At 39.6% G+C, this 11,503-nt stretch overlaps 1 protein-coding gene across 1 annotated transcript in view; it reads left to right on the top strand.

Moving 5' to 3' along the window:
* Positions 1–287: 287 nt before the first annotated feature.
* cbln1 (cerebellin 1 precursor) overlaps positions 288–11,503 on the top strand; it is a 19,010-nt gene continuing 7,794 nt past the window's right edge. The window contains exons 1-2 of the mRNA XM_022749940.1: positions 288–861; positions 2,270–2,389. Coding sequence (XP_022605661.1) covers positions 604–861; positions 2,270–2,389 — 378 coding nt within the window. The 5' untranslated portion in view covers positions 288–603. The remainder of the gene's footprint in view (positions 862–2,269; positions 2,390–11,503) is intronic.

Genomic DNA, 11,503 nt, shown 5'->3' with positions numbered 1-11,503 from the left:
TCTCCGTTAAAGGGGGGAGGGAGGGGTCTGTAAAAAGAAAAAAAAAGAGTAGGACCAGGGCATCTTGCGCTCGCGCGCCGCGTCCCTTCCTCTCGAGCCTTTTGTGTTTGAGACTCTCATATCTCACATATCAATAATTCAAGCGCGCGCGAGAGAGAGCAGACGGAGCTCCCTCCCGCGCGCTATGAGTTCTTCTGCCTCGTCACTCGTCCAGGGCCCTTCCGCACCGCGCGCGACTCCCCGCTTTCTGTGTCTCCAAGTGACAGAAAACTGCTGAGAAGTGACAAAAAAAGGAGAAGAACAGGTACAAACTGGAAACTCGATAGGAGATACGGGCTAACAAGCTGGTTTTCAAGAAAAAGCAGGAGAGAAGCCTGAAGATAAATCGTCTGGTTCCCCCTCAGAGAGACTTCGTGAGGAAGAAACAGTTTGCTGTAGGCTATTAAATCCAAGAAATCGGAGTGTCATCTAGTTGTGAAACAAGCCCTCTGAAGGTTCACCGGGGGACGACGGGAAACTATTTCCACCTGATTTTTAAGAGGGGAATAGACCCACGGTTTAAGGTACGAAGACGACAGAAGAAGTTCGCCGTTCTGGTTCGGTATGTTGGCGTTTTGCTTGATAAGTGCCGTGTGGCTCGCGGCAAGTCCGGTCCGCGCTCAGAACGAGACGGAACCAATCGTCCTGGAGGGGAAGTGCCTAGTGGTGTGCGACTCCAACCCGACCTCGGACCCCACGGGCACGGCACTCGGGATCTCGGTGCGCTCGGGCAGCGCCAAGGTGGCGTTTTCCGCAGTACGGAACACCAACCATGAGCCCTCCGAGATGAGCAACCGAACCATGGTCATCTACTTCGATCGGGTAGGACGCAAAATATCTGTTTTATTCTGTTCTGTTTACACTAAATCAAAGAAACAGTGTATGTTTATAGTTGTTTTCAGTCAGTTTTACATCAGTTTGATCCCAGAGAATGCTGTAGACCAGCGCACGTGAAGTTTGAGATGGTATGTGTGTGTTAAATGTGTGGCATATAGTAGCCTATATCGCCTGGTATTGTAACAGTCAAATAGCCCGTGTAGGGAGGATAACTTGCGTGTCGCTGGAGAGAAGCGTAAAATATCACATACAGAGGCTTCAGAAGCAATGTGTTTGTGTTTCATGTTTATATTTATTTAATAACCTTCCCAAGTTTGTTTCCCTTGTCTTTTTTTCTGTATCTTAAAACTCCTTCACGTACATTTATATTTCATATAGGATATATGCAATAAATGATCAACTTAATCAAGGGGAAGGCTATATGTGAAAGACTATAAGAAAGTCGGTAAAACCAAAAGTCCAGGTTAAATTAGACAATGGATAGGGTGTAGAATGCCACAGAGCTGCATCTCGTGCACCTATGGGCTCGTGGACAGCAGGGAGCTGCTCCATTCCAGATAAGTAAAAGTGGAGCTGAAATGAATCGTCTCGGTAACGATTCCTTTTATAGATAATACATTTCCAAAGTGGATGGGGAAGAATAGCCTGATAGGCAAGACTTTTGAATATTTAAACTTTTTGAGCTGACAATATGCAATATGGGAACTGACGTCTCGCCAAATAAATTAGTAACGGCAGGTCGCGAGGGCGAGGTCCTACCCGCCTGCCGTTAAAGGTTAATTCTCCCTCAAACTGCCGTTCAATTACACGCCATAGTTCGCCTCCATCCATAAAACCAGACATTTGGCTGCTGAAATGCATAATTGAAAAATTCATTTGAAAGATTGATTAAGTTCCCTTTCATTCCCCATGAAGTTTGGGAGTTGTGTCGTGGAAAAAGCCGAGATAAAAGCAGAGAGTTATTCTTCTGCAACATCTTTGAATCTGAGTTTGTGGTCAGAGGGGCCCTTTTGAGTCCCCTATCCCAAAAGTCAATTTGAATAGGATCTCCAGAAATTATTCCGAAAAGAAAATACAAAATGAATCACATCATTCCTATAGCCTAAGTAAACTGATGAGATTCGTAAGAATAAATGTTGTCATCTTTGCTTAATGTGCGTCTGTTTGGAGTCACATATTTAGGATTGATTGCTTTTTAAGATGCAGACAGTTGTTTGTTTGTCAGGACGCCCATAATAATAATTTTACATGCACCCATGTGATCTTGCAGTGACTTCTGAATGCAAATATTGTGAAAGACATGAGCAGGATAAAGCAATTTTATCAATTAATTTTTCTTTCTTTCTTTTTCTTTCTTTCTTTCTTTCTTTCTTTCTTTCTTTCTTTCTTTCAGGTTCTAGTAAACGTTGGGAGGAATTTTGACGAGGAGAGAAGTAATTTCATCGCGCCGCGCAAAGGGATTTACAGTTTTAACTTCCATGTAGTGAAAGTCTACAACCGCCAAACTATACAGGTAGAGTGTGTTCGTGTGTTTATCTTTTATGTGTTTGTGTGTGTGTGTGTGTGTGTGTGTGTGTGTGTGTGTGTTTGTGTGTGTTTGTGTGTGTTTGTGTGTGTGCGCGCGCGCGCGCCGACCTCACCAAGCTCCCCCTCGCTGTTTTTCCCTCATAAAAGTTGCATATCATCCGCGCTGGCAGTCATTTTGTAGATGTTTGAGATGTCTTTCCTCGGAGACAACGACGGAGGCGGGCAGATGAAAGCTAGTCGCCCGCCACCCGCCGGCCCAATCATAATTAATCAATACATGCACAGAGGACAGAGCCAAATCGAGCGCGTGTAGCCGACAGGACGACGGGGTGCTGCAGTGAGCTCGAGGAGGGGCACGCGGCTCTATGGAGCAGCGTTAATTTCAGCACCACGGACAGCGACGTTTCCTCATGGCTTTCTTTCCATGAAAAGAGGCAGCAGGCTGACTGGGATTTTTTTGTCATTTAGCAAATTAAAACATTAAGTAAATTTTGAGCAGAACAAACAGAGACAGGCGTTTTAATTTCCTCTCTCACATTAAGATACACAAACTCACATGGGTTTTATATGGTAATAACAGGCTTTTCACTTATTTGTTTCTCACACACTGCCTGCAGTGTGCCCAATCACAGCTCTTCTTTCATCTTACTAACAACTCGTTTTTACTGTTCTATTAACTTAGTTACAGTCTCCATATTCTATTAATGTGTCATGTGAGTGATATCACTTGAGCAGTCTAAAGCCCATTTCCAGTATTTAACATGCACATGATGACATGATGATGCTTTACAAGCCACACAGCATTAATTACAATGTATCTCTAGCAAATTAAACTGTTGTGTAATTATGCTGTTGTGTCCCTGGGGCTTTAGCATTATGTTTTGCTACTTATACTTTATTACTGGAGTCTTGAATTAATTAGCAGGGCAGCAGCAGTAACGACAATAACAACAACAAGTGGGGGCAGGCGATATGTGAAGGGGAAAAGCTATGTCAAGATCTGTGTGTACTCCCCGTCATCTTTGTGCAACTGAATGCAAATAGACCATGGATGGCAAACACTTGACTCATGGCACTGAGGTAATTAAGTCTGTCATACCATCCAGAACATGGTGACAGTAATGTCTGTCACATTACCATTAGTACTGATATTTGTGCCAAATTGGTGTGTTCTCTTAGTATAGCTATGAAATGCTGTTAGCTGCAAAACAGGAAAAGAGGAATTTAAAGGAAAACAAAAAACTGTTACTTGAGTCATTTTGATAATCACTTGACTGGCAGACTTTTACAACCAGATTATTTAGGCTAGAGTACATCACTTATGGGCATGTCCTCGAAAGCCTTAAACATTTTTGATAATAACGTTTAAAAACTGATTTTGAATGTTTAGAAAAAGCTTTGCTCTGTCACGTTTTTGACACGACAGACAGGTGTAGTGTGTCCTTTCTCTTCTAAGCATCCAACCTGTGCGGTGCTCACCCTCAACCTCTTCCACTCATACTCCCTTCCATCCAGCGCATCTGCTGTGTTGAAAACTCCTACTGTTTGATTGCCTTAGAGGGAGCTACTGTGGTGCATGCAGGAGATGAGAGACAGCCGGAAGGAGGAGAGTGGTTCAGAGTAAATGCAAAACAGTTAGAGGGACAAGAGTAAAGAAAAGAGGTGAGGAGGAATGAGAAGGCCATGGAAAAGAGGAAAAAGAAAGTGAAGAAAAATGGGGAATGGAAAGAATTGGAAGGCGATTGGAGGGAGGGACAGAAAAAAATAAAGGATGAACAGAAGAGAAAAAGATGAGAAGGATAAGTCAGTGAAGAAGAAATGGTGGACAGGTAGGAAAGAGAATGAGAAGATTCAGGCAGCTTGAAGAGAGAAATAGGAACAAAGCCAGACATCTTGAGGAACTATTGATCAGCGGATGCTGGGTAGATGTACAAAGGGAAGGATAAACAGTTAGTTCCATCTCTCATCAGTGCTTTCCGCTGCAGGAATCCATCTAAGTATCTGTGAGGGGTGATGTGGGTGTCAAAATGCCACTACAAACCTATCTCTCTCTCTCTATCTGCCTCTGCTTTTTGCCTAGCAATTAAATACAGGCAATGCAGATTAAATAGAGTATATTTGTGGATCTGAAGAGAACTCTACCCATAATGCCACCCATCAGCTATGCCTATACTTCCAATAATGGTTAGCTTACTTATAGTACAGTATCTTGAAAATCACTGACAATATACATATCAAACATTTCCCTTTGTTACAGTATTCCATTTCAGGTGCAACGATTTACATTTCATACATGTACCACTGCTGTCTGTTTGAAATCAAATTGAAACAAAGAAATTCTATTAGTGAACATCTTGTACCTGCAGCTTGGAAAAGAGAGAGCTCACAGATCAGAAAGACAAACAGATGAGGTGCTGGTAGGATATCAGTGCTCTACAGTGTGAAGTGCTCTCTGGTTAGATTCGTCATTAGTTTAGTACAAGTTTCTTTTTCACTGCTTTCTGAAGACTGTAAAACTGTATGTTGGTGGTTTGAGGTATTAGATGGGTTAATGTGCCCTCCGTTAAAGCACTGCTTGGCAACTTTAACAAAATCAAAATGTAAGCCAGCAGTCTTATTATTATTATTAATCAGTCTGTCAGTGTTAAGTAGTTGTTTATAATTAAGAGCAAAAACTTGTTTGGCTGGGAGATGAAGAAGAAATATTCCATTACTGTTTATTTTGATTTTGCAGCGTGAATAAATGATATTTTACAACAGCATTTTGAGCAGCCAAGCATTCGGAAGTGGCATCCTTAAAGGCCTCAGGCCTCAAAGCAGCTCTGGAGGCATGAAAGATACACAAGTACCGTGTCTAAAATATCACATGCTGAGTATGTATTAAGGCCTGTCTGGTACTGCCGTTTTCCAATTGAGAGAAGAAAAACCTTGAGGCACTGCTTCAAGCTGTTGATGGCACACTGTCTTTATGATGAGAGATTTTACCTTTTCTGTCCTACGCTTATAAGAACTTATTTCACATTTTGACTCAGAGTAGCTACATCTGTCTACAAATCTGTCCAAATCCTTTCAACTCTTTCCGTGCTCACTCATGTTTATACTTTTATAGTTTTATTCTTGAACTTGGGTTACTGGCGATCATCCCATATTCTAGTGAGATATTTCACCCCTGAGGGATAGCAAACATGCTATCTTTTCAAATGCCATGCATTAAATTCAGGACAGCAAATGCTATCCCTGTTAATTGTATTATATACTATAGCAAGAAAACTGCAAATTGTACAAGCATGGTTCAGTTTCATTTGAATCTACTGCAGTTATGCCATGGTGAAATCCAAATGTGTGTTTAGCATCATTGTTGTTCTGATTTAACTCATAATTATGCTTGTCTTTTTATGTCTTTTACATACAAGTGTTAAAAAGGGAGAGTAAATCACCATAGCATTTCAATGTACAGATGAAGCAAGACTTTAAATAGATTTTTTAACCACCATGAGGCTAGTTGGATATTTTGGGCAGTGAGAGACCAGAGTCACTGATTTTCAAGATATCCACAGTTTCTACTGTAGTCTGATATTAGCTGCCTAAAGAGTACTGCTTGTAAAAAGTCGTCATTCTGAGGGAAGAATTAAATGTAGTTAAATATTCCTACATGGAGCACAGATAACAGTTTATGTCAGATCTATTTTTACAGCACACTGGACTAGAATTAAGTGACTAGTTAAGTGTATTGTGTTATTTTTGACATATACACTGCAAGCATCAGTGTGTATGCAAACATTTTTTAACAGTATAATTATAGATTTTATATAATCTATAATGAATGTTGTTTGACTGTGCAATGAGCAAGGCTGTTCTCTGATTAAAATGGTTTATAGTCTCATCACAAAGTGCTGATGCTGTGTAAGCACCACTTCATTAAAGTGATGGAGAATTCTGTTTTAAAAACATACGCTTTTAAAGATTGATATGTGTATAGAACCACTGAGATGAAACTTTGCTCAAGCCACATCCCTTCTAGACATCCTTAAATATCATCAAACAGTTTCCTTAATATAGTCAGATTCCCTGTGCTGCTTTCCACTACAGCCACCACACTTATGAGACACTGGCTCAATACAAAAATAGCCAGCAATTATGTAGGAACATAGTGGCACACACACACAACGTCCAGTCAAATAGAAGATCTCAGGGTGAACTCTTACAACAGACCCATATAGTGAGTTGATAACATGAAAGGCTGATTAGACCTAATTACACTGCCCATTGTGTAAATTCTGCTCTTGAAAATGAATTATGATTTTACCACACCTGTTTATACATACATTTGGAGCAACACGCATTTATGTTAGTCTTAAGGACAAATTGTATGTATTAAATTGTTATTACTCTGCCACACAGATGAAAAAAATCATCTTTGAAAATGACTTCCCTTTGTGGTGTGTTCATTCAGCTGGTATGTATTCATACATTTCCAGATATGAACTATTTTGTTTTGAACATGCCTAGTTAACAAATAAAAATTTAAAAATTAAAACAAAAATCCGCTGTGGTAATGCCTACATAATACATCTGGGGACCAAACATAATAAATATTAAATAATAAATAATGATAATAATAAAAAATTATTTGTATAGCACTTTTCAAAAAACAAGTTTACAAAGTGCTTCACAGACAAAAACACAGTGGTGCAATCATGTAGAGTAGAGATGAGAGAAATGAAATAAAAACCTTGAAAGGATAAAAAATAATAAAATCATATTAAAACAAACTCAATGAAAAACCTTTTCAAAATAGTAAAAAATAGTTTTTAAAAGAGGACACATAGACCCTTAGTTACATACCAAATTTACACTGATCGATAATGGCTTGTCTCTCACTTGCATGAACTGAGTCTCTTTGGATCACCTTCACTGGTGAACTAGTGAGGGAGGACATAAATTTGCCCCAAGCACTAGAACAGGGATTAACACAGTGAGTAGTAGTAAGCTCTTATGTATAATAAGGGTAACGGAGAAGATAATGGAGAATGTGATATTTCTTTGTAGTTCAGGGGTGTGGTGTACCACGAAAGATCACTTTTTTAGGCGGGTCTAGAGGACAGAATTCCTGAATCCTCTCTGTAAGAAGGCAAATCATTTTTGTCACAGTGAAAACTATAGAGTGGGACCATCATCGAGAATGTAAGAAATACTGGGATGTTTCAGTACACTTCCAACAGACTGCAGCTGCGTCTGTGGGGAGCTAGTAGCCAGCAGTACATTAATGACAACATGAATTGACTTATGATCAAAAAAGAAAAAAAAAAATACATTCAGTAGTTGTGGCTCAGACAGAGTTCATCTTGTAAGGTGGAGATTCAGGGAAATAAGGGGCAAGTCGAAGCCACATAAATAAACACCTTATCTGTTCCTATGTTCACTTGCCTTTGAAATGGTGGCTGGAGAAAGAATGAAGAAAAAATGGAATAATAGCGTTAGTTTGTCTGCAACTGGCCACAGTGACAGTATATCCTGGGAGCTGTCAGGCCTTGCACCTTGTATTTTAGCTGCTTTGTTTGTCTATATCCGCCCTTGAACCAAGCTCAGAAAGTTGACTGGGGTATGCGGTGGGTAACGACTAAAGTAGACTTATCTGTAGCCATTTTAGTGGGATGGCTCTGCAGATGGCAATGTCTCTCTGTTGATTAGAAACATCCTAAGCGCCACCAGCAGGCCAATGTTTTCACCTATGGTATCTAGTGAAATATGTGAAATCTACTGGATGGATGGGCCAATCCATCCATTACTGGATACTGGATGGATTGGCACAAAGTTTGGTACAGATGTTCATGACTTCAGATGAATCTAACAGACTTTGAGGATCTTCGGACTCCTCCTCTATTGCCACTATAGAGCTGATTACTTTTGCATGGATTGTCCTGAAATTCGGTACACACATTCATGTTGCCCTCGGGGTGAAACGTAATCACTTTGGTGGAACTACGTTTCCATCTTTTCATCTAGCGCCTCATCAAAAATACCTGCCAAACTAATGACATTCCCAACAGCCTCAATTGTACTTTGTGTTTTGAGCTAATTGGCAAATGTAAGCATGCTAAGATTCTAAGTTGGTTAACATGGTAAACATTATATCTTCTAAACGTCAAGTCTTGTTTCCCTACATTTCCTTGTATTTTACCCCAATATTTGATATTTTAAATGTATAAATCCATTTACATCACTATATAAATTTGTAAATAAAGATGAGTTTTAGGAGTGCCTTGATAGCTGAATGATTACATTGCATGCAACTGCAACACCCACGATATGATTGCAGCCTGATATTGAGATTTCCATCCCCCTTCCCATTGTCTCCCGTTTGCCTCCTCACTACTGACTATCCAATAGGGAATTTAGATAAACGAACATACACACTGTGTCATATTTTTTAGGACCTTGTTAGCAAAGAATTATGGAAAGTAATTTTGCTGGCAGGGAGAATCTTTAATCTATAATACTTAATACTTTAAGCAGAGACACCCATACTCTAATTCAAACCTGGGAAATATAATAAATGCAGCTACAGATGTGCTGTACTATACATATATGTATTTTATGGATACACTGGTTTCTACCTTTGGAAAGTACTTCATGTTAATCATAGATATCATGTAAATTTCACAATTACATAATATTCATCAATGGTTAGCCAGCAACATAAAGAATCCAGGAATGAAGAGGAATGCCTTTTGGTTGCATTTTGAAAATACTCCAAAAGGTCAAATAGAAAACTCACCTTTCAGCTCATGTCATGTCATTAGTTCTTTTGCCGAGTGGCACATTTTAATGGATTTAGTTGGGGTGAAATACGGCGGTGACCATAGCGGTGACTCGTCCATTAAAATCATCTACTGTCAGAAGTTGAAAGGACATGATTAGAAAGGTCTGTTATTCCAGAGTGAAGCATTTTAAGTCATTGTGTCTCTCTTTTATGTTGGTGTATGAATGTAATTTATAGGTAAATCAGTGTTTGCACATTGTTGTTGTGTTGTGTGGAGATGAAGCCTCTCATCCTGTGTCATTGTCGGTACACACACCCACACACACACACACACACACACACACACACACACACACACACACACACACACAAGAACACAGTTTGCAAGCCAGATGCTTGGTTTCATTTTTATCCAATCAACCTGTGCTCTGTTTCCCTCAGTTTGGCAGAACATTATAGAAAGTTGCACTGATTTGCGCTCATGTGTGAGAGAGGAGGTGTGAGAGAAAGTATTCTTTGAACATTTATTATCTTTAAATTGAATAGTCTAAAAACGGAACATTTACATTTCTTGCCAACAGCTCTTCGGGCCCAAAGCAATGTTTAAATTCTCTTCATAGTATCAGATCAATAGTTATATATTATATGTTTGCAACACTAACCATTTCTGGACTTTAGCCGTTCAGGCTGCTTAAGTATGTGAATATTTGGCGATTTCGACAATGACAGACATCCATAAAGACAGTGTGTCCTCATCCAGTTTGTTGAGACTTGCCAAACCTCTTCAAAGAACAGAGCATGCATACATGATCATCAGCTCTTGTTAATTCACATGGCTGTGATGTACCACAACTGCAGTCCATTTACCATTTGTCTACATGGTCAGAGTGGCTGGTTCTGATGAAGCAGCTGGATGCAGCTTGTCATAGATGACGTACTGTTGATGTGTTTATGTTTTACTCAAGAGACAATTATGGGTAAACAATTCAGTGACCCAAAAATGTTAAAAACAAAAACATCTTATTTTTAAACTGAAAAATACGTGAATTAAATCTGGAAAAATTAACTGCCAAAATAAAAGCAACATTTGCATTTAAGGCTTTATTTAGCAAGAGACAGATAAATGCTCAAGTGTACGTAAACACTTACAAATGATAGTGCAAATTTCTCAGGTTTGGTGCCTGCCTTTTAACCTGTTTTTTAAAGAGGCAATAGACAAGTAACTTATTTGAACTTATCATTATATAGTAAATGTTGATTGCACCATGTAATGGCTATAAAATAATGGAACCATACGTGTTTAGACCGGTTCCCTATAAGCCTTGCATTCACTATGCAATTCTGTCTGCCACCGGGCATGAAATCTCCTGCGAAAATGAAGGCTCGATTTATGACAAACAGGAAGCGCGTCTGCCATTGCACAACCAAAACAGAAAGAGGAAAGCATTTTTGTTTTCCCTGGTAGCTATCGGTAGCTAGCTGTTTCCTGTGTTATTGGTAGTTGGGTTAGGGTTAGGGTTGGTGCACCAACAGTAACCACCTGTAGACTGATAAGTCAGAGTTTTTCAGTTCAGTTTGCACTGTGCACTGTGTGTTTATAACATATTTGTGATAAATAAAACTTGCATGGCAGGGTGTGTTTACACCGCAGAGGGCAAAGAGCAGTTTATAAATGCTATAAAGAATGATACGTCACGTTGAAACTCAAATGACTTATGTTAATTAACTTTCATCATTCGATGTGGTTTGACATTTGGCAACAGATTCAGAGTTGCATGTTTTGCCTCTCACTAAAGAAGAAACCTGATGGGTGAAGGCTTTGCTCAGTGGTTTCCCCAAAATTAATGATGTTGTTCCCCGAGGCAATATAGATGACAGCTGGTGAAGATTTGCTGAAATTTGTAAGATCTGATCTGGTTAAAATGTAAATAGTTAAGTAAAGCTCTGACCTTTGCCCTGATTGCCTCCATCTCTCTGCATCGGTTGTGCTTGCTTTTTTAAAAACTCCCAGACTGCCTCCCTTGAAACTCTAATGCTGTGTTTACACAGGAACAAAGCAGTGTGTCTAACTTATAATTTTTCCATAGCCGAGCTTCATGCAAGATTTTCAGGGTCCGCATGTCAGATTGACAGCAAAAGTACATTTGCTTCTGCACACATCACCTATTTCCTTCACATTTGAAAATGCATCTTAATTATTATTCAAATTAGTAAGACTAAAATAGAATTACACACTGTGACCATGGTGCCATGTGCTTCCTTACCAAAGTTCCTGTGTGAAGCCACTGTTACCACTGTGTCTGCTTTGGACAGTTAGAGTAAAAACTTGCCCAATGC

This window comes from Seriola dumerili, unplaced genomic scaffold, assembly GCF_002260705.1.
Source record: "Seriola dumerili isolate Sdu_G_001 unplaced genomic scaffold, Sdu_1.0 BDQW01000147.1, whole genome shotgun sequence".
Classification (NCBI taxonomy): Eukaryota; Metazoa; Chordata; class Actinopteri; order Carangiformes; family Carangidae; genus Seriola; species Seriola dumerili.
This window is presented reverse-complemented; position numbering and strand designations above follow the sequence as displayed.